The sequence below is a fragment of the Cetorhinus maximus genome, chromosome 5 (assembly GCF_964194155.1).
Source record: "Cetorhinus maximus chromosome 5, sCetMax3.hap1.1, whole genome shotgun sequence".
NCBI lineage: Eukaryota > Metazoa > Chordata > Chondrichthyes > Lamniformes > Cetorhinidae > Cetorhinus > Cetorhinus maximus.
The window spans coordinates 169,248,010-169,275,029 of NC_135883.1; the positions used below are offsets into that span (position 1 = coordinate 169,248,010).

Here is a 27,020-nt window from a genome sequence, read left to right on the forward strand (position 1 = left end):
TACTAGTTTAGTGACAATACCACGACGCCACCACCTCCCCCATCCTCACTTTCAACCACGCGGCCTATTTTTGTATCATCTGCAGACTTCTTGATCATTCCCCCTCCATTTACATTCAAATCATTAGTACCACAAAATGAAGGGGACCTAGGACTGAAGCCTGCAAACCCCATGGAAACAGCCTTCCAGTTACAAAAACACCCATCAACAACTGCTCTGTTTCCTGCTGCTGAGCCAGTTTTGTAGCCAGCTTGCAACATTCCCTTGGATCCCATGGGCTTTTATTTTTTTAAGCAGCCTGTAAGAAATTGGGTTCTTTAATAAATGGGTATTTTCTGCATTTTATGGGATTAGCTAAGCAACACGGATTTTCTTTCTGGAAAAAGGACTACTAAACACTTTGACCTCTAAACGGTCTTATTTTAGGCAGGCATGTTGACATTCTTGAGTTGTTAGATGGCGCCCTGTGCACTCCCTTATCTTCCAAGTGTTTAGAAAAGACCAAGATATGACCCTCAGCGTGATGTAAACTAAAACTGACTTCGAGCAGGTTGATGAACAGGGGAAGGGTGGCGACCAGCCTGTCAGTCCGGGTACCTGCCCCGTATCTATTGGTCTGAAGGACTGAGACAGGGGATTGACACTGGGTAAACTACCAGCCCCCAAAAAAGGGTATATAATTGGTGTCATAGTAGTAGTAACGGGCTGAGGGGCTGCTGAGGTATTGCTGAGGTGCTGGTGACGTGGCAGTGCTCATTGGGCAGCTGCCTTCTTCCGGTGGAAGATGGACCAATGGAGGAGGAGGAAGGTCGAGAGATCAAGGGAAGAGTTTCCTAACCCTTCGACCAGACAGCAGAATACTGTTGTCACAAGCTGTTACTTTTTTTCTCTATCTAATTAGTTAATGTATCATATCTAAACTGTTGTCTCTTAATAAACTCGATGAACTATCTTAAAATTACATGCGAATAGTCAACTGCCTATTGAGGTAACTGTGGGCCTGAATCCAGAAATCTTACAAGTCTGCCATGTGGGACCTTGTCAAAGCCTTGCTTTATTCCCTATGTAGATCACATCAACTACATTACCCTCATCAATCTTCCTTGTTACTTCCTCAAAAAATTCAATCAAATTAGTCAGACATGACCTTCCCTTAACAAATCCATGCTGACTGTCCTTGATTTCTCCATGCCTTTCTAAGTGACAGTTTGTCCTGTCCCTCAGAATTGATTCCAATAATTTGCCAACTACTGGGGACAGACTGACTGGCCTGTAATCATTCGCTCTATTCCTCGCTCCCCTTTTCACAAAGGTATATTAGCTGACCTCCAATCCTCCAGCACCACACTTGCATCCAGCGAGGATTGGAAAATGATGGTCAGACCCTTCGCAATTTTCTCCCTGATTACTTTTAACAGCCTGGGTACATTTCATCTGGTCCTGGTGACTTATCCACTTTCAAGGATGCTAATCCCCGTAATACTTCCTCTCTCCCTAGGTTTATTGTCGTAATGGTGTCAGGCACAGAACGTGTCTACTAAAGAAGTCTTTGTAGTCTTTTGTAAGTTAACAGCAAATATTTATTAACTACTTGTAACTATATATATATATACAGCAAAGAGTCCAGGCATGGAGCTATCTCCTTCTCTAGGTCTAACACGTTTCTGGCCAACACTACACTGACCCTAGGCCTGGGTCATGTACCTTCTTACATCACTGTGTAAGTGATACTATACACAGGCACGCATTAAACCTGTATATACCAGACCCTTATACTACACCGTCACCCCCCCTCCCCCCCCCGCCAAATCTTTACCCCATGGATCTGGAGTTACATGGGCCTGAATTTCATGCTTGGCGTGTGTTCTGCGTTCCAAGTTGATGGGAGCAGGAGTTGATGCGGAATGCACTGCCAGCCGTGGTCATATTGCAAATGCGATTTCATGCTCAGTTAAGGTTCACCCAGCATGAAACATGTCTTCTGAACGGTCGGGAAGGGCTGGGCAGGAATGGGGTCCTGTTGGGCTCAGGTCTAATGGCAACCCGGCAGGCGCTTTGAAACTGGCAAAGGCATAACCCTGAAGGCTGCCAGGGGAGAATCTTTAGAGTCTTCTGGAGACTGGAACAATGGCCTCACCAGCAGCAGGAAACATCAGGCAGGAGGGCAAGTCGGGTGGGCACTTGGCCCCCCGTTACTCAGATGAGTGCCTCACGGTCCTTGTGGAGGAGGTCAATGTCAAGCTGGACACTTGTACCCAAGATGGCAGGAGGAGGGCACCACATCAGACCAAAAACGCCTGGGAGGAGGTGGCAGCCGAGGTCAGCAGCCACGACATTGTGTGACACACATGGGTGCAGTGATGCAAAAGGTTCAAAGACCTGCTGCGCTTGGCAAGGGTGAGGACTGACTTGGCATGGATCAGTGTGTAGAAGTGTTAAGGCTGGCCATCCCCCTGTGGAGCTCAGGGGTGTTATAGTCTGAGTGTCAACTGTCAACGATGCTGGAGCTGGCCAAGGGGGTGAGCCTTTGCTGCTTGGCCTGAGTGCCTTGTGGGTGGAGGACCACGACTCGGATATGCTCAGCAAGGTGTTCCTCAGGTGGGATTGGCCAGGCTGCAATGGTGCTGCATGTAGAGAGTGGACTAATCAATGCTCCTCTGGCCTTTCAGGAGAAGAGAAGCCATAACACCATTGAGAGGTCAAGGACAGGCGGAGGCCCCCCAAACCTCCTAGTCTTGACGAGGTACGAAGTGGATGCATTGGATCTGGAGAGCCGCCATCCACTTCGGTTCAGCCGATCGTAGAGAGGCAGGGGTCTCTGACGAATGTAAGAGTGCAGTGCATAGAAGTGAGAGTGCAAACATTCTTGTGTAGTCTTATCATTAATGGGAGCCTCAAACCTGGAGTCCCTATTGATCATTGAAAGACGATAGCACCATGATGCAGATCTCCATTGTGTCATCAGGGTGCCTGATATGTACAGTGACAGTGTGGTGACTTTAACTAATGACATGTCGTTGTTCTCTCTTTTACCAGCACACACTCGAACAGCGGACCCCGAAAAGCCACCCTTGACACTAGAGGACCATGGGGCTTTAGGTGCACCTGCGTCACACCCACTCTCTGAACCACGCACCATGGCAGATACCAGCACTTCGGTGGGCATTAGATTGTCGGCTAGAGTGTTGGCACACGGTGGTGAGGGCACTTCACACTCGCCTGAAGTGCAGGCAGAGACAAAGAGTGCCCAGGGCGCCAGCAGTCGGAGGACTGTTGGGGACCAGGGCAATGCTGTGTCGAAGGCAGATGATGAGCCTTTGGAATCGTCCATTAGGCAGCAGATGCTGGATGTCCAGTGGGATGTGCAAAAGGATCTGGCGGAGATCCATGAGGGTATGCATGCCATGGTCGCTGTTGCGGAGGAGCCCATGCGGAGCATGAGCATTGTGTTGACCCTCATGGCCAAGCGCACTGCCTCCTCCATTGAGAGACTGGCAAATATCATGGAGAGGCAGCTCCAGGGACAGAATCAGGGGTTCCTGGGATTGCATTCGGTCCTGCTAGCCCACACTCAGGTGGTCAGTGCCAGTATGTGAGATGGATGAGACACCCATTATCCCAGCTAGATGCCCATCCATCAATAGTGAGCAGGGAGGTCCAGAGCGACCTCACGTTGGTGACCGAGCTGCTTGTCATCTCTGCGAGCTCCCCTCAGGGTGCTCTGGATGACAGCAGCAGCTCCTTCATCCCTCTGCCAGTGACCTTGGTGTCTGATGAGGCTGCGATGGCTGGGGAGATGCTAGCCGTGGCACTGGCTGCTCCCTCCCAGGCGGGGCCAGCACAGGCTCCACTGGCCAGAGGACGACCGCCAAGGTTGTCAAGGCCAACAGGACAGCAGAGTTAGCAGGCTGCCTCCAATGCCGCTGCCAGCAAGGGGAAGGGGAAGGAGGGGAGGGGGGGGTGGTGCTGCAACAAGACACAGCACTCGCAAACTTAAGTTTAAGGCACCGTGAGCACAAGAGGGACTGACTGTTCATGGGTGATCTTCTGATCTGTCATGTTTTGTTAATATGTTTACTGGTGTGACTATAAACACCATATATTGTTATGTTCATTTGATGTGAGTGTCAAAATGATATAAATTTTGCCTTTCTCTTAATGGCCTGAGTACACCAGTTGTTTTGTAGGTGCAGGGCATATCAGTATCTCATGCTGGATGTGTGGCTCCAACATTATTGCACAGGCACTGAGTGGACTTTGGGTTCAAAGTAAAGAGTCATTTCAAACATCCAGGATGGGGGCGGCAGCCCTGGCATGAGGTGGAAGCAGATCTTCAGCAGCCTAGCTGAAGGGTCATTGGATCAAGGCGCCCCTGGTGTCCCTGCCTTCCTGAAGGATCTAGAGATCTGCCTCCACGTCCTCACCTTGTTCCTCACTGTGCACCTCTTCTGACTCACCACTGGATTCATCTTCGGTGGCCTGTGGAGCTGCCTCAGGATCCTCTTCCTCCAGTGGGTCCCCCTTGCCAGTGTCAGATTGTGGAGAATGCAGCATGCAACCACTATCAGTGACATCCGCTCTGGGAGTATTGTAGTACTCCCCCTGAATGGTCCAGGCATCGGAAGTGCATCTTCAGAAGACCTATGGTCCCCTCTATCCCTGCTTTTGTGGACGCATGACTCCTATTATAACGCTGCTCTGCCTCTGTTCCTGGGTGGTGGAGAGGCGTCATGAGCCACCTTTTCAATGGATAGCCCTTGTCTCCCAGTATTCATCCATCCAGTTGAGCTGGAGCACTGAAAAGCCTTGGTACCTTGTGAGTGTCTGAGGATGTAAGTGTCGTGGGAGCTGCCAGGGTACCAGGCAGACTTGCAGAGTCTGCGCCTTGTGGTCACAAACTATCTGGATGTTCATCAAGTGAAATCCCTTCCTGCTGATGAAGGCATCCGGCTGACCTGCTGGCGCCTTGATGACCAAATGTGTGCAGTCGATTGCACCCTGGATGCGGGGGGAACCCAGCAATCACTGCAAAGTCTCTGGCTCGCTCTGCCTGGCTGGCCTCGTCCGTGTGGAGATGAATAAATGTCATTACCCGCCTGAACAGAGCATCAGTCACCAGCTTGATGCAACTGTGGACAGCTGATTGGGGCACTCCACCAAGATCCCCCACTGACCCCTGGAAAGTGCACAGAGGTTGAGGGCCACTGAGACCTTCACAGCCACTGGCATGGGGTTTCCACCCACAGAGTCGGAGCTGACCTCAGGCCCAATCATCTGACAAATGGAGATCACTGTCTCCCTTGAGAGGCGGAGCCTCCTTTGGCATTGCACCTTGGGGATGTTGAGGTAGCTGCATCGTCGCCTTTAACCCTGGCAGCAAGATAGTGGCGAAATCTGCGCCCCCTTCCACCTTGGACTACCTGCTGGCCCTGTGCCCTTTGTGCCTGCACCTCTCCTCCCACAGGTCGCTCCCCTGGAAGCTGCATTGGGACACCTGGCCTCCTCCTCCTTCTGCCCTCTCTTCCTCCTCAGAGGAGATGCCACCAGTGGAGGGCACAATTCCCATCGCCAGGGTAACAGAAAGCTATCTAATACCTGGAAGGGTCCACAAGGTCAAAATTCTTCAGGGGCCTTGGAGACACCAATAAGTCCTGAAATGAAGCCTGAAAATGCTAAGAATGAAGCTCAGAACTGAGATGAAGCTGTCAAGTTCAAATCAGCAACCAGAAACAAACTATCTCCTCAACTCCTCACTACTCACAATGGTAATGCTGCTGATGGGGAGGTGATGGCGTAGTGGTATTGTAACTGAACTAGTAATCCAGAGGCCCAGGGTAATATTCTGGGGACCCGGGTTTGAATCCTGCCACAAAAGATGGTGGAATTTGAATTCAATAAAAACTAATTAAAAGCCAAATGATGACCATCATTAAATGGTTCACTAATGTCCTTTAGGGAATGAAATATGGCCTACATTTGACTCCAGACCCACAGCAATGTGCTTGACTCTGAAATGGCCTAGCAAGCCACTCAGTTGTAATGTAACAAACAGCTCAAAAAAGGAATGAAACCGGACTGACCAACTGGCATCGACCTATGCACCAGAAGCGACAATGTCAAACTCAGCTCTGTTGACCTGCAAAGTCCTCCTTACCAATATCTGGGGCTTGTGTCAAAATTGGGAGAGCTGTCCCACAGGCTAGTCAAGCAACAGCCTGACATAGTCATCCTCACAGCATCATACCTTACAGATAATGTCCCAGACCGTGCCATACCATCCCTGGGTATGTCCTGATCCACCGGCAGGACAGACCCAGCAGAGGTGGCGGCACAGCAGTATACAGTCAGGAGGGAGTTGCCCTGGGAGTCCTCAACATCAACTCTGGATTCCGTGAGGTCTCATGGCACCAGGTCAAACATGGGCAAGGAAACCTCCTGCTGATTACCATGTACCGCACCCCCCCTCAGCTGATGAATCAGTGCTCCTCCATGTTGAATGCCACTTGGAGGAAACACTGAGGGTGGCAAGGGCACAGAATGTTCTCTGGGTGGGGGACTTCAATATCCGTCACCAAGAGTGGCTCGGTAGCACCACTACTGACTGAGTTGGCCAAGTCCTAATGGACATAGCTGCTAGATTGGGTCTAGAGCAGGTGGTGAGAGATCCAACAAGAGGGAAAAACATACTTGACCTCATCCTCACCAACTTGCCTGTCACAGATGCATCTGTCTATGACAGTGTCAGTAGGAGTCCAGCCTTCACATTGAGGATACCCTCCATCATGTTGTGTGGCACTACCACTGTGCTAAGTAGGATAGATTTTGAACAGATCTAGCAACTCAAGACTGGGCAACAATGAGGTGCTGTGGGCATCAGCAGCTGCAGAGTTGTACTCAAACACAATCTGTAACCTCATGGCCCGGCATATCCCCCACTCTACCATTACCATCATGCCTGGGGATCAACTCTGGTTCAATGAAGAGTGCAAGAGAGCATGCCAGGAGCAGCACCAGGCTTACCTAAAAATGAGGTGTCAACCTGGTGAAGCTATGACACAGGACTACTTGCCAAACAGCATAAGCAGTAAGTGATAGACAAAGCTAAGTGATCCCACAGCCAATGAATCAGATCTAAGCTCTGCAGTCCTGCCACATCCAGTCGTGAATGGTGGTGGACAATTAAACGTTCACTGGAGGTGGAGGCTCCACAAATATCTCAATCCTCAATGATGGGGGAGCCCAGCACAACAGTGCAAAAGATAAGGCTGAAGCATTTGCTACAATCTTCAGCCAGAAGTACCGAGTAGATGATTCATCTCGGCCTCCTCTGGATGGCCCCAGCATCACAAATGCCAGTCTTCAGCCAATTCGATTCACTCCACGTGATGAAGGCACTGGATACTGCAAAGGCTATGGGCCCTGACAATATTCCGACAATAGTACTGAAGACTTGTGCTCCATAACTTGCCATTAGCCAAGCTGTTCCAGTACAGGAACAATGCTGGCATCTACCCGGCTATGTGGAAAATTGCTCAGGTATGTCCTGTACGCAAGAAGCAGGACAAATCCAATCCAGCCAATTACCGCCCCATCAGTCTTCTCTCGATCATCAATAAAGTAATGGAAGGGGTCATCAACAGTGCTATCAAGCAGCAACTTGCTTAGCAATAACCTGCTCACTGATGCCCAGTTTGGGATCCGCCAGGGCCACTGAGTTCCTGACCTCATTACAGCCTTGGTTCAAATGGACAAAAGAGCTGAACTCCCGAGGTGAGAGTGACTGCCTTTGACATCAAGGCCACATTTGACCAAGTGTGGCATCAAGGAGCCCTATCAAAACTGGAGTCAATGGGAATCAGGGGGAAAACTCTCCACTGGTTGGAGTCATACTTAGCACAAAAAAAGATGGTTGTGGTTGTTTGAGGTCAATCATCTCAGCTCCAGGACATCACTGCAGGGGTTCCTTAGGGTAGTATCCTCGGCCCAACCATCTTCAGCTGCTTCATTAATGACCTTCCTTCCATCATAAGGTCAGAAGTGGGGATGTTCTCTAATGATTATACAATGTTAAGCACCATTCGCAGCTCCTCAGATACTGAAGCAGCTCATGTCCATATGCAGCAAGACCTGGACGATATCCAGGCTTGGGCTGACAGGTGGCAAGTAACAATCGCGCCACACAAGTGTCAGGCAATGACCATCTTCAACAACAGAGAACCTAACCATCACCCCTTGATGTTCAATGGCATTACCATCACTGAATCCCCCACTATCAACATCCTGGGTCTTACCATTGACTAGAAGCTAAACTGGACTAGCCATATAAATACTGTGGCTACAAGAGCGGGTCAGAGGTAGGAATCCTGTGGTGAGTAACTCACCTCCTGACTCCCCAAAGCCTGTCCACCATCTACAAGGCACAAGTCAAGAGTGTGATGGAATACTCCCCACTTACCTGGATGAGCACAGCTCCCACAATGCTCAAGAAGCTTGGAACCATCCTGGACAAAGCAGCCCGCTTGATTGGCACCACATCCACAAACATTCATTCCCTCCACCACTGACGCACAGTAGCAGCAGTGTGTACCATCTGCAAGATGCACTGCAGGAATTCATCAAGGCTTCTGAGACAGCACCTTCCAAACCCCTGACCACTGCCATCTAGAAGGGCAAGGGCAGAAGAACACCACCACCTGGAAGTTCGCCTCCAAGTCACTCACCATCCTGACTTGGAAATATATCTCCGTTCCTTCACTGTAGCTTGGCCAAAATCCTGGAGCTCCCTTCCTGACAGCACTGTGGGTATACCTACACCACATGGACTGCAGCGGTTCAAGAACGCAGCTCACCACCACCTTCTCAAGGGCAACTAGAGATGGGCAATAAATGCTGACCCAGCCAGCAAAGTCCATCTCCCGTTAATCAAAATAAAATGACCCTTTCATCCCGCCCTTGGATGAGGCAGCTCACCACCACCTCCTCAAGGGCAACTAGGGATGGGCAATAAATGCTGGCCTAGCCAGCAAAGTCCACATCCTCTAAAATTAATTTTTAAAAACCCCAACTGATCTATCTTGAGATTTATTTGCAAATTACATGCCCTTTCTCCAAGTTTATTATTGTCCTGGCCAGAAGACAGGAAGGAAAATATTGTCAACCTGGCTACTTTATGAAATTATTATTATTTTTATTTTAAAAATGGACAAGGCTTTACCCTGACTAGCCATGATTCATACCAGAGGAATTGCTAACCTTCAGATACCAGCAGGGGCATTGTTATCTTTAATGAGGTGCTAATGCCCCCTGTGACGGCCAATAAACAAATTCCAAAGAAATACACCCAGCCTCTTTACATTTCTAAGGCAGAGCTCCAGCTAAAGAAGGTGGTTAATCTGCAAAGGACAAAAGGGACTGTGAATCCTCTATTAAACACCTCAAGATTCCAGTATATCCTTTGTCCAACACCCAGGAGAAGAAGTGGGAGGTATGTCACATGAACTACCACTAGCTGCTAGAACCTGTAATATTGCCATGTGGAGCTGAACCCAGACAGTCTATCATTGTGTCAACTAACAAGTAGCAGCAGAAAGAACTCTGTCTAGGTTTAAAATTGTCTGGCCCTCATCTACACTCTATTACTGGAATATTGGAATTCCTGTATCGGTGCCTACGAGACTCCATCTCTGCGTGCCTTCTTCCACCATAGAAGCCCTCGCTTCTGAAAAGACAGATCACCCTGCAATGGTTTCAGCCTACAAACCACTGAAGGAATACACCACTGGGCTTTTGTTTCTGGACTCTGGACTCATGTGATACTGTAACTCTTATTTTTATCATGATCTTGCCCTGTACCCTCTTCTTTCCCTTATCCCTCTTTTCTTTATGAGTGCAAAAGGGGCAGATATTGCAAAAACCACTTCCCACATCCACAAATATTCACTCCCTCCACCACCGACGCACAGTGGCAACAGTGTGTACCATCTACAAGACGCATTTCAGGAATTCACCAAGGTTCCTTAGACAGCACCTTCCAAAGCCACGACCACTGCCATCTAGAAGGACAAGGGCAGCAGATAGATGGAAACACCACGACCTGCAAGTTCCCCTCAAAGCCACTCACCATCCTCACTTGGCAATATATTGCCGTTCCTTCACTGTCGCTTGGTCAAAATCCTGGAACTCCCTTCCTAACAGCACTGTGGGTGTATCTACAACACATGGACTGCAGCGGTTCAAGAAGGCAGCTCACCATCACCTTCTCAAGGGCAACTAGGGATGGGCAATAATTGCTGACCCAGCCAGCGAAGTCCACATCCCGTGAATGACTTTAAAAAAAGGGGTCTACTTCATGAGGTCTTCCTATATTGAGTTTGAACAGCTGAAACAAACCAAGTTCAACCGATGGATAAGATCCCCAAAAATTGCATGTACCTCGCATGAGGGTTTGCGTGAGCTAGTATGTTGGAGGAATTCAAAAATTACCTGCCCTCCAACTTGTGAATACACCTAGAGGAGCAGAGAATCCTCACAGCCAGTGGTGCAGCTGTCACATCAAACAGCTGTGACCTTATCCATAGGCCTGGAAACTCAGGCAGATCCTTTCCAAACTATGTGCATGGGCATTGGAAAGATAAGCAAGGTGATTTAAACAGGAAAGGGTCTCCACCCCGAAAAGCAAACACACAAGAATATGCGAGAAGCCCCCGTACAGCCTGAAAGGAGAATTCTCGGAGGCCGGTGTGTCCTCATTGTAACAAAATAGGCCATTCCAGACCCCAATGCTGGAGATTGCGAGGCAAGCCAATTGGCCTAGTAGGGCTTCACATGAGTGGTCCCCAAAAGGATGCCCGATGGGGACTGCAGCACAGCCTTTCGATACAGAAAGTCACCCATTGGAGAGTATGGCACTATGCATGTGTGAGCTGGACAAACTTCCAGAGAGTTTCTGGAGTTCTGTCCTTTCAGGAGTGGAATTCCCCTACCTGGCCCAAAATGTGAGCAAGTCTGTTGTACTGCCTCGGGACAGAGGGGCCACCCAGTCCTTAATGTTAGAGGGATATCTAAACCTATCCTCAAGCCCCCCCCTGAAGACCAAAGCCCCTATCAGTGCAGTGGTAGGACGATCTGTGTTTTCACCCCGCCACATGGTCCACCTAGAGTGTGACCTCCTGTTGCAGTTAGAATTGTCCCTAAGCTACCAGTAGCAGGAATGGATTTCCTCCTTGCAAACGTTTTGGCTGGCAGTCAGGTGCTAGCCAGCAAAAGAAGAAAGGCCAAGAACAAGCAGCAGAAAACCGCAGAAGGGCAGAAAGCTGGAGGAGGTCCCGAGGCCCAAAGGGTGGGAGAACACCCATAGAGCTTGAGTGAGAGCTGCTCGAAGGTAGCAAGGCCGAAGCCATGCTGGTAGGATTAAACAGGGTCAAGAAAAGGCCCCTATAGTCTGAAATAGATTCCCTAAATATCTCCAAATAAAATAGGGACCAGGGAAGTCATAAAGCAGGGAACGAAATAGTGAGGGAGATGTCCCACGTAGACGAAGAGCCTGAAAGAAGACAGGTTATTAAGCCCAGGAAAGGTTCAGTTCTTGCCTGAAGCATGGCTGGCAGAAACCTTCTTTCCAGCATTAAATAGGGACAAAGGGAGTTCCCAAAACCATAAACTGATAGGTAGGGAGATGCCTCCCTCAGTCACCACGATGGTAGCTGGACCTGCACCACTACTCAAGAGCAGTGGTGTTCCAAAGGACATTGAACATGTTAGGAGAGCACCCTATCCAAAGCCAAAGGTCCCAGCCAGGAAACCAGTGATTGATCTAACTGACCACTTTATGTCGAGCTTAATGTGGAGCAGAAAAGTTCCAAAATTGTCCCAAAAGAGGGAGGGTGATGCTTCACATGGCTCATAAGCCACCCAGAGTAACAGCAAGAGCTGACCATTCCCCAGAGGGCAGTAGTGTCCCAAACCTATCACGCAACTGACTAGCAGAGGGACTCCAAGCGGATTGGACCCTATGCTCAACCACCATCATACAGAATTGCAAGAGGACCGGACAGGGTTAACCACCCCCATTAAAATGATACATAACCCCCCACCAGGCTACAGCCATGTAGCCATATCTGGTATGGATGCGGGAGAGATCCCTGCTAGAAGGCCATCTTCTGGTCTTCCCAACCCAGAAAGGCTGGCCCAAGCTCAGGGGCTAACAGCCCGTCTGCTGCCATGCCAACCAAAAGCACCTAGCACTGGTAACAGGAGCTCTCCGGTTGTGCAAGCACCTGAACCAGACCCCAAATTGGAATCCCCTAAAGACACCATGGTCCCTTTAAAACAACCCATTCTTCTGATCCTCAGCCGAACCCCTGAACCCACAGATTACCAAAGTGGACTGGCCGCTAGGCTGGCAAGAGAAACGTAGCCGTATGATCCCAGGGCCTGGCAACATATAGTGAGATGTCCAGTCTTCCCTGCGGATCACCCCGGGCAGCTTGACCATCACTTGCCCCCTGAGTGCTAACCAGCCTGTGAAACCTCGAAGACCTTTCTGAAGATGCTGAATCAAGACTTTGGAATGCCTGGCCCCCAACGGAAGGAAGAGGTACTAATGCCCTCTGTGACAGCCGACAATCAAGTTCCAAAGAAATACACCCACCCTCTTTATATTTCTAAGGCAGAGCTCTGGCCAATGGAGGCAGAATGTCTGCAAAGGACAAAAAAGGGACCCTGACTCCTCTATTAAACACCTCAATATTCCAGACCTGGGAAAATGCGTCCTTTGTCCAACATCCAGGAGAAGAAGTGGGAGGTATGTCACATGTCCTCCCCACAAGCTGCTAGAGCCTGTAATATTGCTGTATGGAACTGAACCCAGGCAGTTTACCATGTGGAGTGGCGGTTACAATCAGATCAGCCATGATCTCATTTGATGGTGAGAGGCTCAAGTGGCCGAGTGGCTTACTCCTGCTCCTAATTCGTTATGTTTGCATGTATGTAACATCCTGGGGGTAACTATTGACCAGAAATTGAACTGGACTAGCCATATAAATACTGTGGCTACAAAAACAGGTCAGGAACTAGGAATCCTGCGGCAATGAACTCACCTCCTGACTCCCCAAAGCCTGTTCACCATTTACAAGGCACAAATCAGGAGTGTGATGGAATACTCCCCACTTGCCTGCATGAGCGCAGCTCCCACAATACTCAAGAAGCTCAACACGAAAAAGCAGCCCACTAGATTGGCACCCCAACTACCACCTTGAACATTCACTCACTCCACCACTGACACATAGTGGCAGCAGTGTGTACCATCTATAAGATTCACTGCAGAAACTCACGAAGACTCCTTCGACAGCACCTTCCAAACCCGTGCCCAAGGACAAGGGCAACAGATCCATGGGAACTCCAGCACCTGGAAGTTCCCCTCCAAGCCACACACCATCCTGACTTGGAACTATATCATTGTTCCTTCACTGTAGCTGGGTCAAAATCCTGGAACTCCCTTCCCAAAAGCACAATGGGTGTACCTACAGCGGTTCAAGAAAGCAGTTCACCACCACTTTCTCAAGGGCAATTAGGGATGGGCAATAAATGCTGGCCTAGCCAGCGAAGCCCACATCCTGTGAAAGAATAAAAATAAATGTCAAAATATTGCTGCCAGAGTTTCACTGCTCCTCTGTTGGAGTGATTTTGGTTTTAGATTGAAGTTGGCATAGGTTGAGCAGTTTTCCAACTGTTCTGTAGATTATCTTCACACCTGGTGGTAGTTTGCTGGAGGTGAAGTGTAGTCATGCAGCGAGAAAGATGGAGAAGAGGCTTGATGCAATAGCGCAGCCTTGTTTGACCCCTGTCTTCACTGACCTGGGGTCTGTGGTGGTTCTGTTGGTGAAGATCACGGCTTGCATGTCATCGTAGGGTAGGCAGTGGGTGGCAACAAGTTTCTGAGGGCATTTCTGAGGAGGATCCTCAATGAGCCTTCATGGTTGACACAGTCAAAAGCTTTCATGAGGTCCAGGTTCATTGTTGACTCCTTCTTCGAAGCAGTTGAGAAAATGGGCCATTAACTAAATCAGAAAACTAAGGTCCTCTTCCAACCAACTCCTGCGGCACAACACCTCCTCTCAATCAATTATGATCAACAGCTAGATTCTGGAAAAGGTGGACTTATTTACATTTTATAGATGATGAAATTCATCATCGCCTCCAATGTGCCAGCTCAGTATTTGACTGACTGAGAACAGCATTCAAAGATAAGGATCTCAAACCCAAGACTAAGGTCTATGGTTTGCCAAGCAGCAGTGATCCCCACACCTCAGAGCACTGCAGAAGTATGACCAGCGATGTCTTCACAATATCCTCCAAATCCAGCGGAAAGAAAGGTAGTCCAACAGCAGCAACTCAAGCCAGCACATCCAGCATCGGGTTGCTAATCACTAAAACCAGCTCTCCTGGGCGGGACATGGTGTTTGTATGCCTGACACCAGACTCCTGAAGCCACTGTTCTACTCAGAACTCAGTTGTGGCAGGAAATTCTCAGAAGGAAAGTGGAAATGCTTTTGAAATGTCCTTAAATTTTCCCCAAAGAGATCAAACATTCCTACCAACTCATGGGAGTTCCTGGCTTGTTACCAACCAAAATTTAGAAGGTTCATTCAGGAAGGCACCAAACACATCAAGAGACTTCATCAAGAATGCGCAGAGATTAAGTCGAGGTGTCGGAGAGAACGTTCAAACCTCTAAATGTTTACCCGACCTGTGGGGAAGGTGGTGCTTGGACTGATCAGCCACTTCAGATCCTGTTGAAATGGTGTCAAAACTTGTCATCCTCAATCCTGAGGGACTGCCAAAGAGAAGCTTCTCTGTTCATTGCGTGAAAAATAGTATTTCACTGCTTGCCTCAGCATTGACATGCATTCAATTCGATAAGTTGCTGTCTTTGAATATGAACTAAATTTGCTGTCAATACTTGGGGCTAGCAATTAGTAGCATAATAACCACTATAGGCATGATAATTGTAAATTCCTGCAATCAGTCTCACTGCCACTGTAAAGTAAATATTTCAAATGTGAAGTTTCATTCCTTTAGGTTTTGAATTCTTCAGGAAGGTTTAAGAAATTTTTCTTTTCATTTTCCTTTCATTCCCTTTATTCTCTCTCTCTCTATTTCTCTTCCTGCACCTGACTTGACGTTGAATTCACTCCATTTTATTCAACCAACTTCTCAGTCTTCCTGTGTTTATTTCCCGATACTTAAATCTTATTAGTTAAGGAGATACTTGCTTACCCCCCTCTGCAACATACACTGACGTATTAATGATAAAAAACTAATTTCTTGTTGTTAATTAATATTACTACTTATCAGAAGATTGCAACACACCTTCTTTTTGTCACAATCGTCCAGGTGGTTCTGTATGAACTGGACACTGGCTATGAAATCTGAAGCGTTAAACTCATATGGAATACACCATCCCAGTGGTCCAAATTTGCGCCGTTCCTATTGGAAGTAATTTGTTGTATTTAAACCAGATTTTAAATTCCTTCTAATGACTTAGGTTAACATCATCAACAACAACATCAACACATTTAAAGTAAATAGGTGATTTACAGGAGCATTATGAACCAACATTTGACACTGAGCCACATAAATAGATATTAGGAAAGTTGACCAAAGCTTCATCAAAGAGGTATATTGGTAAGGAGCATCTTAAAGGAAGAGAGGTAGAAAGCCAGAGAGGTTTAGGGATGGTATTACAGAGCTTAGGGCATCAAAACCAAAGGCACCCAGCACCAATGGTGGGGCATAGGGACTGGGGATGCACAAGAAGCCAGAGCTGGAGGAAGGCAGAATTCTTGGAGGGCTGTAGGGCTGGAGAAGGTTATAAAGATAGGGACGGATGAAGCCATGCAGGGGTTTTAACAATAAAATTGAGGTATTGCTGAACAGGGAACCAATATAGGTCAACTTGCAGAAAAGTGGCAGGTGAGCAGGATCTGGTGCTGGCCAGGACAGCCAAGATTTGGATAAACTGAAAGTTATGGAGTTTGGAAGATGGTAGATCAACTAGGGAGACACTGGAATGGTTAAATCTGTTGATAAATAAAAGCATGGTTGAGGATTTCAATGGCTCATGATGTGAGGCAAGGTGGAAATGGGGAATGTAACTAAGTTGAAAGTAGGCAGTCTTTGTGATGGAGAGGATATAAGTTCAAAGGTTCAGCTCAGTTCAACAGGAAGAGAATGGGAACAGGCTTAATTTCAAATCACTCATTTGTAGGACCTCATAGGTTGTGATCTCAGGATTACTACCAGTGCCACGTGTCAGTCAGAGTAGAAATAGCAGGATATATCGGATTAATACGTGGCTGAACAGATGGTGTGAAGGGGAGGGTTTCAGATTCATTCAGATTTCAGGGGCATTGGGACCGGTTCTGGGGGAGGTGGGACCAGTACAAACTGGACGGGTTACACGTGGGCACGACTGGGACTGATGTCCTGGGGGAACATTTGCTAGAGTTGTTGGGGAGGGTTTAAACTAAAATGGCAGGGGGATGGGAACCTATGCAAGGAGTCAGAGGAAGGGGAATCAAAGACAAGAACAAAAGGCAGAAAGCAGAATAAGAAAAGTGACAGTCAGAGAAATCAAGGGCAAGAATCAAACAGGGCCTCAGTAAAAAATAGTGGGAACGGGACAAGTAATGTTAAAAAGACGAGCCTTAAGGCTTTGTGCCTTAACGCGAGGAGCATTCGCAATAAAGTGGATGAATTAACCGCGCAAATAGATGTAAACAGGTATGATATAGTCGGGATTACGGAAACATGGTTGCAGGGTGACCAAGGATGGGAACTGAACATCCAGGGGTATTCAGTATTTAAGAAGGACAGACAAAAAGGAAAAGGCGGTGGAGTTGCATTGCTGGTTAAAGAGGAAATTAATGCAACAGTGAGGAAAGATATTAGCTCTGATGATGTGGAATCTGTATGGGTAGAGCTGAGAAACACTAAGGGGCAAAAAACGTTAGTGGGGGTTGTATATAGACCCCCAAACTGTAGTGGTGATGTTGGGAATGGCGTTAAACAGGAAATTAGAGACGCATGTAACATAGGAACATCTGTAATTATGGGTGACTTTAATATGCATATAGATTGAGCAAATCAAATTAGTAACAATACCGTAGAGGAGGAATTCCTGGAGTGTACATGGGATGTTTTTCTGGACCAATACATTGAGGAACCAATGAAAGAACAGGCCATCCTCGACTGGGTATTGTGTAATGAGAAAGAAATAATTGGAAATCTAGTTGTGCAAAGCCCCTTGGGGATGAGTGACCATAATATGATAGAATTCTTCATCAAGATGGAGAGTGACGTAGTTGATTCTGAGACTAGGGTCCTGAATCTTAATAAAGGAAACTACGATGGTATGAGGCGCAAGTTGGCTATGATGGATTGGGAAACGTTACTTAAAGGGATGACGGTGGATAGGCAATGGCAAACATTCAAAGAGCGCATGGGTGAACTGCAACAATTGTTTATTCCTGTCTGGCACAAAAGTAAAACAGGAAAGGTGGCCAAACTATGGCTTACAAGGGAAATTAGAGATAGTATTAGATGCAAGGAAGACGCATACAAATTGGCCAGAAAAAACAACAGACCTGAGGATTGGGAGCAGTTTAGAATTCAGCAAAGGAGGACCAAGGGATTGATTAAGAAGGGGAAAATAGAGTACGAGAGTGAGTTGCAGGGAACATAAAAACTGACTGTAAAAGTTTCTATAGGTATGTGAAGAGAAAAAGATTGGTGAAGACAAATGTAGGTCGCTTACAGTCAGAAACAGGGGAGTTTATAATGGGGAACAAAGAAATGGCTGACCAACTAAATACATACTTTGGTTCTGTCTTCACAAAGGAGGACACTAACAACATACCAGAAATGTTGGGGAACACAGGGTTTAGTGAGAGGGAGGAACTGAAAGAAATCAGTATTAGTTGGGAAATGGTGTTGGGGAAATTGATGGGATTGAAGACCAATAAATCCCCGGGGCCTGATAATCTCCATCCCAGAGTACTTAAGGAAGTAGCCCTAGAAAAAGTGGATGCATTGGTGGTCATCTTCTGAGATTCTATAGACCCTGGAACAGTTCCTACAGATTGGAGGGTAGCTAATGTAACCCCACTATTTAAAAAGGGAGGCAAAGAAAAAACAGGGACCAGTCAGCCTGATATCGGTAGAGCGGAAAATTCTCGAGTCCATTATAAAAGATTTAATAGCTGAGCACGTGGAAAACAGTGGCAGAATCGGACAGAGTCAGCATGGATTTATGAAAGGGAAATCATGCTTGACAAATCTACTGGAATTTTTCGAGGATGTAACTAGTAGAGTTGATGAGGGGGAGCCAGTGACTGTGGTTTATTTGGACTTTCAGAAGGCTTTCAACAAAGTCCCACATAAGAGATTGGCTTGTAAAATTAAAGCGCATGGGATTGGGGTAATATATTGAGATGGACAGAAAACTGGTTGGCAGACAGGAAACAAAGAGTAGGAATAAACGGGTCTTTTTCCGAATGGCAGGCAGTGACTAGTGGGGTACCGCAGGGATCGGTGCTGGGACCCCAGTTATTCACAATATATATCAATGATTTAGATGAGGGAACTAAATGTAATATCTCCAAATTTGCAGATGACACAAAGCTGGGCGGGAGGGTGAGCTGTGAGGAGGATGCAGAGATGCTTCAGTGTGATTTGGACAAGCTGAGTGAGTGGGCAAATGCATGGCAGATGCAGTATAATGTGGATAAATGTGGGTTATCCAATTTGGTAGCAAAAACATGAAGGCAGATTATTAGCTGAATGGCTATAAATTGAGAGAGGGGAATGTGCAACGAGACCTGGGTGTCCTCGTACACCAGCCGCTGAAGGCAAGCATGCAGGTGCAGCAGGTGGTAAAGAAGGCAAAATGGTACGTTGGCCTTCATAGCCAGAGGATTCGAGTACAGGAACAGGGATGTCTTGCTGCAATTGTACAGGGCCTTGGTGAGACCACACCTGGGATATTGTGTGCAGTTTTGGTCTCCTCATCTGAGGACTTGCTATAGAGGGAGTGCAGCGAAGGTTTACCCGACTGATTCCTGGGATGGCGGGACTGACATATGAGGAGAGATTGAGCCGATTCAGATTATATTCGCTGGAGTTCAGAAGAATGAGGGGGGATCTCATAGAAACCTATAAAATTCTAACAGGACTAGACAGGGTAGATGCAGGAAGGATGTTCCCGATGGTGGGGGAGTCCAGAACCAGGGGTCACCGTCTGAGGATACGGGGTAGACCATTTAGGACTGAGCTGAGGAGAAATTTCTTCACCCAGAGAGTGGTGAGCCTGTGGAATTCGTTAGCACAGAAAGTAGTTGAGACCAAAACATTACATGTTTTCAAGGAGTTAGATATAGCTCTTGGGGCGAAAGGGATCAAAGGATATGGGGAGAAAGTGGGAGCAGGCTATTGAGTTGGATGATCAGCCATGATCATAATGAATGGCAGAGCAGGCTCGAAGGGCCGAATGGCCTACTCCTGCTCCTAGTTTCTATGTTTTTATGTAGCGAATCTCAGAGGTTACTGTGATCAATATTAACATTTAAAACAAAGACAAAGTCAAATTTGATTTTCTTGTTTTTGTATTCTGTGCTTCTAAATAAAAACCCAAACATTCTGTTTGTCTTGTTATGACATAATTGACTTGCATTGGCACTTTTAACATCCTATACCCATGAGGTCTAAAGTTTCACTACCTTTACTCCATTGCAGTGTATTTCCTCACTTATTTGTCTTTTCAAAGGGCAGAATTTTCCCCCCGTTGTGGGGGGAAGTTGAAGAGCGGGCACATGGAGGCGTGCATCCGATTGGCACACCGTCATTTTACATGAGCAGGCCAATTAAGGCCCACCCAGCGTGACGTCCGCACGACAATGTGCTCCTTGTGCGGGCGGGGGGGGGGATTCCCTCTGCCGAGAGTGCGCACTTTCGCGCAAGTGCACTAAAGAGCACAATCATCTTCCTGAGGCAAAGTGCTGCCTCAGGGAGATTGGCTGTACATTAAAAAATATTAAAAATAGAAAAAAAAAATTCCCTGACATGTCCCCTCATGTGACACTGTCATGAGTTGGGACATGTCCATAACTTTTTAAAACACTTTAATTAAAGTTTTAAAAACATACATAAAACCTTATCCCACCCGTGGATGAGATTTCAGGCTTTTTCTAATGCCCGCCAGGGCTCCTGGCCTGCCCGCCAACATTAAGGTTGGACGGGCAGGTCCATTAATTACTTAAATGAGTCTGTCAATGGCCTCAATTGGCCATTTACAGGTCGGCGGATGCACAGCTGATTTTGCTGCGCCCCCGCCTACCTGAAAATTAAAATGGGGCGCGGTGACATCAGGAGATTCGCACAACATCACCACACATCATTTTAAGCGTCGGCGAGCAGGCCCCCCGGCTCCTGCCCCCCACCAACTCGCTGACGGGAAAATCCTGTTCAAAATCTTTTATCCCACCTTTCCTCTGCATTGAGCTATTTGGCATGAATCTACTCATCCTTAATCAATCTTCCTGCAGTCTGCCATAATCCACAGCACAATTTGCCATGATTCACAATTTAAAGTCATTTAAATAGGTGCAGCTCACCATCACCTTCTCAAGAGCAACTAGGGGCAGGCAATAATCGCTGGCCCAGCCAGCAAAGCCCACATCCCACAAATGCATAAAAAAAAGACATGATGGGACAAAGTGACCTCCTTCTGTGCCATACAAATTCTGTCATCAAATTTAAACATTGAAGGATCCACTCACTGACATAGAAATTGAGGGCCAAAATGACCTTAATATTCGGTAGAAGCACCGCCCTTCTTCCCCTTGTGCACACGTTGTTAAATGGTTTTTGATGTTGATCCACCCACTTTGAATGCTTTTGCTGCACACCCAATACACCTGGGCTGTTCTTTTCAGTCCAGCATACACTTGCTGAAGGGCTCATTGGTGCTCTTAATGGAGCTGGTCTTCTGGATGCCACAAGGGAGATTTTTACCTACCCTGGCCCCAGGCTCTACTGTGTACTGGAAGTCCCTCCAAAAACCCCTTTTCTGTAACTTTCTTTCATACCAGCTATTGGTTCTTTGGTTTTGGCTAGTAGCTTCCTGCCTCTCTTGATTCTGCCCTCCAACCAGTTGCTGCTTCCTAACTGTTTTGTGCAGGTAAGCCACATTAATTATCTTACTTGGGCCACAGTGAAAATTGCAGTTGGGACTCAATGACATCATTGGGCACCTTTAAAGAAAGTCGCCTCTGGCTTTATGTGAAAGTCACTACTAACTGTTCAGATGAGCAAGTTAAAATAGAAGACAATGGTACACCAGCAAATATTTCCCATCCACCCAGTGTCATGCCTGAAGTATGAAATCGATCACACTCACTGAATGAGTATATTTCTAGAATATATGATCAGAGTATAGTGCAATCAGGTCTAGGCTCTATTACCTGGACAGTGGTGTGCAGGAAAGCGACTGCATACAGTAGTGGTTTCCACATGGGTAGGTTTGAATATTCTATTTGGTCTTGAGAGATCCCGCTAAACGTTCTTTTCAGTCCTGCCCGCACTCCTTGAGGAGGTTCATTGGTGTACTTGATGGATGTCTGTAAAATAGACAACGGACACCTAGTCTACAAATAAACAATGAAAGTAATAATTGGGAAAATAACTAATTTGTGTAAGTTAGACATTCACAGAGTTGGATGCAGGTTTACTAAGCCAGGATTTAGTGACTTTCTTTCAAGATACTATTCATGTTGCTTGCCGATAGTTCATTTGGTAAACACATTCTCCAGTGTAGAAGTAAACCATACAGACCAGAATGACTTATTTTCCAACCTGATCTGTGCTGTTAGTTGTTCCTAGTTGGAGCAGTAGAAGACATATAAATGCTTTTGACATCCTGTACTAGAAGTATTTAGATAAGCACTTGAAACACCATAGCATACAGGGCTACGGGCCAAGTGCTGGAAAATGAGATTAGAATACATAGGTGCTTGATGGCTGGCATGGACATGATGGGCTGAAGGGCCTGTTTCTGTGTTGTCTAACTCTATGACTTTAGAAAGGGAAAAAATAAAGCGAGTTCCGGTTTTCAATAGATCCCCAATGATCTCTGCTAGAAAATGTGTCAAGGCATTGGACGAGAACAGGATTGAGCTTGGATCAAATGCTATATATTCACTATTACATTTACATGAAGGATGCATGCTTGAGGACAGGTGATGCTCATGGGAACATGGCATGCCTTCATGGGAGGAGGGGAAACTAAAACATTTATAAAATTTTATATATATCAAATACAAGCTTGATTGAAACATTTTTGCTAATTGTTGATACAAGTATGAAGTTTGTAAGATTGTTATGTTTCGGGACTGCCTCTTTAATTTGGGGTAAACTGGAGGAATGAAGGGGGTCACCTGACCTGTTCTGAATTCTGCCCAACAACAAGCTTGGGTGGCTTGGTTATTAAAGAGGGATCCAGGTTGACAATAAAGGTGTGAGATATTCACACCTGTAAACAAAAGGCAACTTTGCTGAGTAAGAGGCGACTTGTTTGAAACATAAAAGATCCTGAGGGATCTTGACAGGGTGGACATGGACAGGATGTTTCTGCTTGTGGAAAAATCTCGAGCTAGGAATTTTTTAGTGACTCATGAGCAAGGACCCCTTTGGTCATCAACACTTCCCATACTCTCAGCATTTACAAAATACTCTGCCTTTCTGCTTTTCCTACCAAAGTGGATAACTTCACACTTATTTACATTATATTCCATCTGCCATGTTCCTGTCCATTCACTGAGCCTATTCAAATCCACTTGAAGCCTCCTTGCACCTTCCACAGAACACACATTTCTACCTAATTTTGTGTCATCAGTAAATCTGGAAATATTACATTTTATCACTACATCCAAATCATTTATATAGATTTTGAATTCTTCTGACCCCAGTGCCTGATCCTTGCGGTACCCCAATAGTAACAGCCTGCCATCCTGAGAATGACCTACTTATTGTTGCTCTTTGTTTTCAGTCTGTTAACCAATTCTCATTCCAAACCAATATATTACCCTAAATCCCATGTGATCCAATTTTGTTTACTAACATCCTGGGCAGAATTTTGCAATCGGTGAGCAGGGGGCAGGGCCCGCCCCATTTAAATTTTCAGGAAGGCAGGCCCGCAGCAAAATCAGCTGCGGGCCCGCCAACCTGTCAATGGCCAACTGAGGCCATTGACAGGATCATTTAAACAATTAAAGGACCTGCCGTCCAACCAGGAGTCCCAGCGGCAAGTAGAGAAAACATTAAACCTCATCCACAGGTGGGATGAGGTTTAATGCAGGGTGTTAAATGTTTTAATAAAGTTAATCTGTAAACTATGAACATGTCCCATCTCATGTGACATGGGGGACATGTTAGGGAACTTTTTTCTTCTATTTTTAATATTGTTCAAAGTGGAAGCGATCTCCCTGAGGCTGCACTTAGCCTCAGGGAGATGTGCGCTCTTTCGTGCGCATGCGCGAAAGAGCGGACTCTCACTTTTAGGGAATCCCCCTGCCCGCACAGGAAGCGCATAATGCTTCCCGCCGGACGTCACACTGGGCAGGCCTTAATTGGCCTGCCCACTTAAAATGGCGGTGTGGCCTGACTCGCTGGTGGGGATCAGCTCCCTGCCCTTTGGAGATTGGGTTGGACCTGCCCGCCTGACAGGCAGAAAATTCTGCCCCCTGTGTGGGACCTTAAAAAAAAAACCTCCTGAAAATCCAAATACACCACATCCACTGATTTTCCTTTATCTATGTTTCAAGTAACATCCTCCAACAGGTTTGTCAAACATAATTTCCCTTTCATAAATCCATGTTTACTCTGCCCAATTATGTCATTATTTTCTAACTGTCTAGTTATCATATCCTTTATAATGGATTCTAACATTTTCCATATTACTGACATCAAACTAACAGGTCTGCAGTTCTCCATTTTCTCGCTCCCTCTTTTCTTAAACAGTGGGGTTACTTTTGAGGAAAGAATGGACAGGCTAGGCCTATATCTGTTGGAGTATAGAAGAATAAGAGGCGACTTGATTGAAAAATTTAAGATCCTGAGTTGGCTTGGGGGTAGGCGGGAGGTTACAATCAGATCAGCCCTGATCTTATTGAATGGCAGAGCAGGCTCAAAAGGCAGCCGGGTGGTCTACTCCTGTTCCTAATTTGTATGTTTGTATGTACTTTTGCTATTTTCCAGTCTGCGGGAACCTTTCCAGAACCTATAGAATTTTGAAAAATAATCACCAATGCATAGCCACCTCCTTCAACATTCTAGGATGTAGCTCATCATGTCCGGGGAATTTATCAACATTCAATCCAATTAATTTTCAAGTAATACCTCATTAATACTAATTTACTTCAGCTCCTAATTTTTTTTATTCGTTCATGGGATGTGGCCAGCATTTATTGCAATAAAATGTTAGAAGATATTTTAAGAGTCAACCATAGCAATGTTGGTCTGGAGTCACAGGTAGGCCAGACCAGGTAAGGATGGCGAATTTCCTTCCTTAAAGAACATTAGTGAACCATATAGGTTTTTACAACAATCGCCAATGGTTTTGTGGTAAGCGTTATACTTTTAATTCCAGATTTTTATTGAATTCAAATTTTACCATCTGCTGTGGTGGGATTCAAACCAGAGCATTACCCTGGTCTTTAGAATACTAGTCCAGTGACAATACCACTATGCCACTGCAGCCCCATGGTTCCCTACTATCTCTGGGAGATATTCTGTATCTTCCTTCTTGAAGACAATCACATAGGCCTGAATTTTCAGCTTGGTGGGCAGGCGCAATCAGAGGGCCCGGGGGCGGTCGGAAAACGTATTGCCGACTGCGATCGGCCTCCGAATGTGCTTTTACGCTGGCTGACAGCCAATTAACGGCCAGCCAGTGTGAAGCATGTGCTGAAAAGCTCAGCGCTACCAAAGTGGGGGCACGAGGAGGGTGGGTGATGACGTTTCTACAGGCGAGCGCTGAGAGAAAGCTACCTGAAGGCAGAGAGCTGCCTTAGGGAGCTGATAACCTGAAACCCAGGAAATAAAGTTTTTAAAATCAAGAAAGAAATGTCTGAGCGTCACAATCAGGCACTTGAACATATAGGTTATAAAAATAGCGTCCACAGATTTATCTTCTTATTTTATTTAATAATGGAAACCTTGGCCAGAATTTTTCGTTTGCTGGTCGGGTGGGCCCGACCGACTCGGTGGCGGGCGGGTGGCCAATTGCCGCTGAAGAAACAGGCCATGCCGCCATTTTCCATAGGCAGGCCAATTAAGGCCCGCCCAGCAGGTTAGTGACTCCCGTGGAGAATGGGAAAATAGTCGCGGGGCCTCAGACTGCTGGCTCCAATGGGGAGCCAGCAGTCTGTATAAAGAGTGGCCAGGCAGCTTGCTTGAGCCAGTGCACCATGGACACTTGTGGAGAGAGGGAGGGAGGACCGATTGCACAGCAGCATGAGCAGGAAGAGGGGGGCGGGCTGCAGGGGAGGCCAGTGGGGGGCCACTGTGCCCTCCGATTTTCTGATGCATGCCTTGCTGTCTTCCTCCAAGAGGTGTCTATCTGTTGGCTCCTGCTGTATCCAGAGGATGGGAGGAGGAAGGCCCCCCATGTCACCAGCCAGGCATGGGAAGACGTGGGTGACGTTGTAAGCACCCATGATGATTTGTGGCGCTCTGGCACCCAGTGCAGGAAACGATTCAATGATTTGCTGTGCTCTGGAAGGGTGAGTACCGTGTCTGTCTTGGCCATTTGACCCAGAAGGCAGCCTTAGCCTTTGACCTCCCCCACCATGTCTTGCTGTCGTTACTGCATTGGGCATCTGTCACATACTGGGTGGGCAAATGGGTATTGACCATGCTTACATCAGCCTTAGTGGTTGAGGAGAAGAAGGGTTCTACCCGCAGCATATGTTGGTTTCTGTGGCATTTGAGTAGTCTGGGGGCAACCTGCGGGGGAGGCTGCATGGCACATACTCAGAACTCCAACACATGTCATATTGATGGTAATGAGATGGTGCAAGGGGTGCCTCAAGATGTTTTGGCTAAGTGGCATCTACTGGCATCGGCGCGGCACCTAGCTGTGCCTCCTTGCCATGGGCGCTGAGACCCGTGTACTATTCAAAGTGATGGACGCCGAATGTGTCCAAGGTGTCCGTTGTGGGAGGGGGTTGGGACCAGCCGTACTATCTTCTGGGGACTGATCACCAGTGGTGTGGACAGGAGCCACTGGAGGCCTCAGATGGGCCACTGTGGTTGGGGTGCGGCGTGCGCGTGCAGACTACATGAGCGATCAACCCCAATAAATCCTCTTCTCTGTTTTGCAGGCAAAAGATCACTACAATGTCAGGGAGCACCAGAGGACTGGAGGTGGGCGCGCCCTCCTGCAGTGCCTCACAACCTTTGAAGAACAGTCCATGGAGCTGGGCAGGAGGCAGGAGGCCAGGGCAGCCGGGGCGGTGAGGCTGTGGTCCAGCAGCCAGCTATTTGAGGTCCACGGTCCCATCCACTCTGTCTGCCCACCATCCAAACCACTGATGGTTGCTGCAATCGTTAATGCTGAAACAATGCTTATTCACAGACTGAGACACTCTGACGTGTGGGTCATATAGAAAGGACCCTTGTCCCCTTGAGGGATCGCGTCTCCACCACCTTCCAAAGTCACCTTACCCCATTTTTGACCACTATCACCAAGGTCTAACATGCCATTGGATCGCTGCTGCACAGCCAAAGACTTATTTCATCTGACTGGCTTCAGGATCTCCAGCACCTTTTCAGCCAGTGCACCCCACATTACTTTGTCCAAAAGGTCCTCAGCACCTCAGCTATGAACCTCATGGCACTCAACTTAGATAAATGCCACCACGTTACTCATCCCTGCACCAAGGGGAAATGTTGCCTTCTGCCCACCC

General features: G+C 47.1%; 1 protein-coding gene across 1 annotated transcript in view; it reads right to left on the bottom strand.

Annotated features, from left to right (window-relative positions):
- The window catches only part of LOC144681152 (dynein axonemal heavy chain 8-like), a 1,929,890-nt gene that overhangs the window by 94,721 nt on the left and 1,808,149 nt on the right, over positions 1-27,020 (bottom strand). Inside the window, exons 82-83 of the mRNA XM_078542879.1 lie at positions 21,519-21,674; positions 15,370-15,486 (exon numbers count right to left, since the gene is read on the bottom strand). Of these exons, the coding sequence (XP_078399005.1) occupies positions 15,370-15,486; positions 21,519-21,674 (273 nt within the window). The remainder of the gene's footprint in view (positions 1-15,369; positions 15,487-21,518; positions 21,675-27,020) is intronic.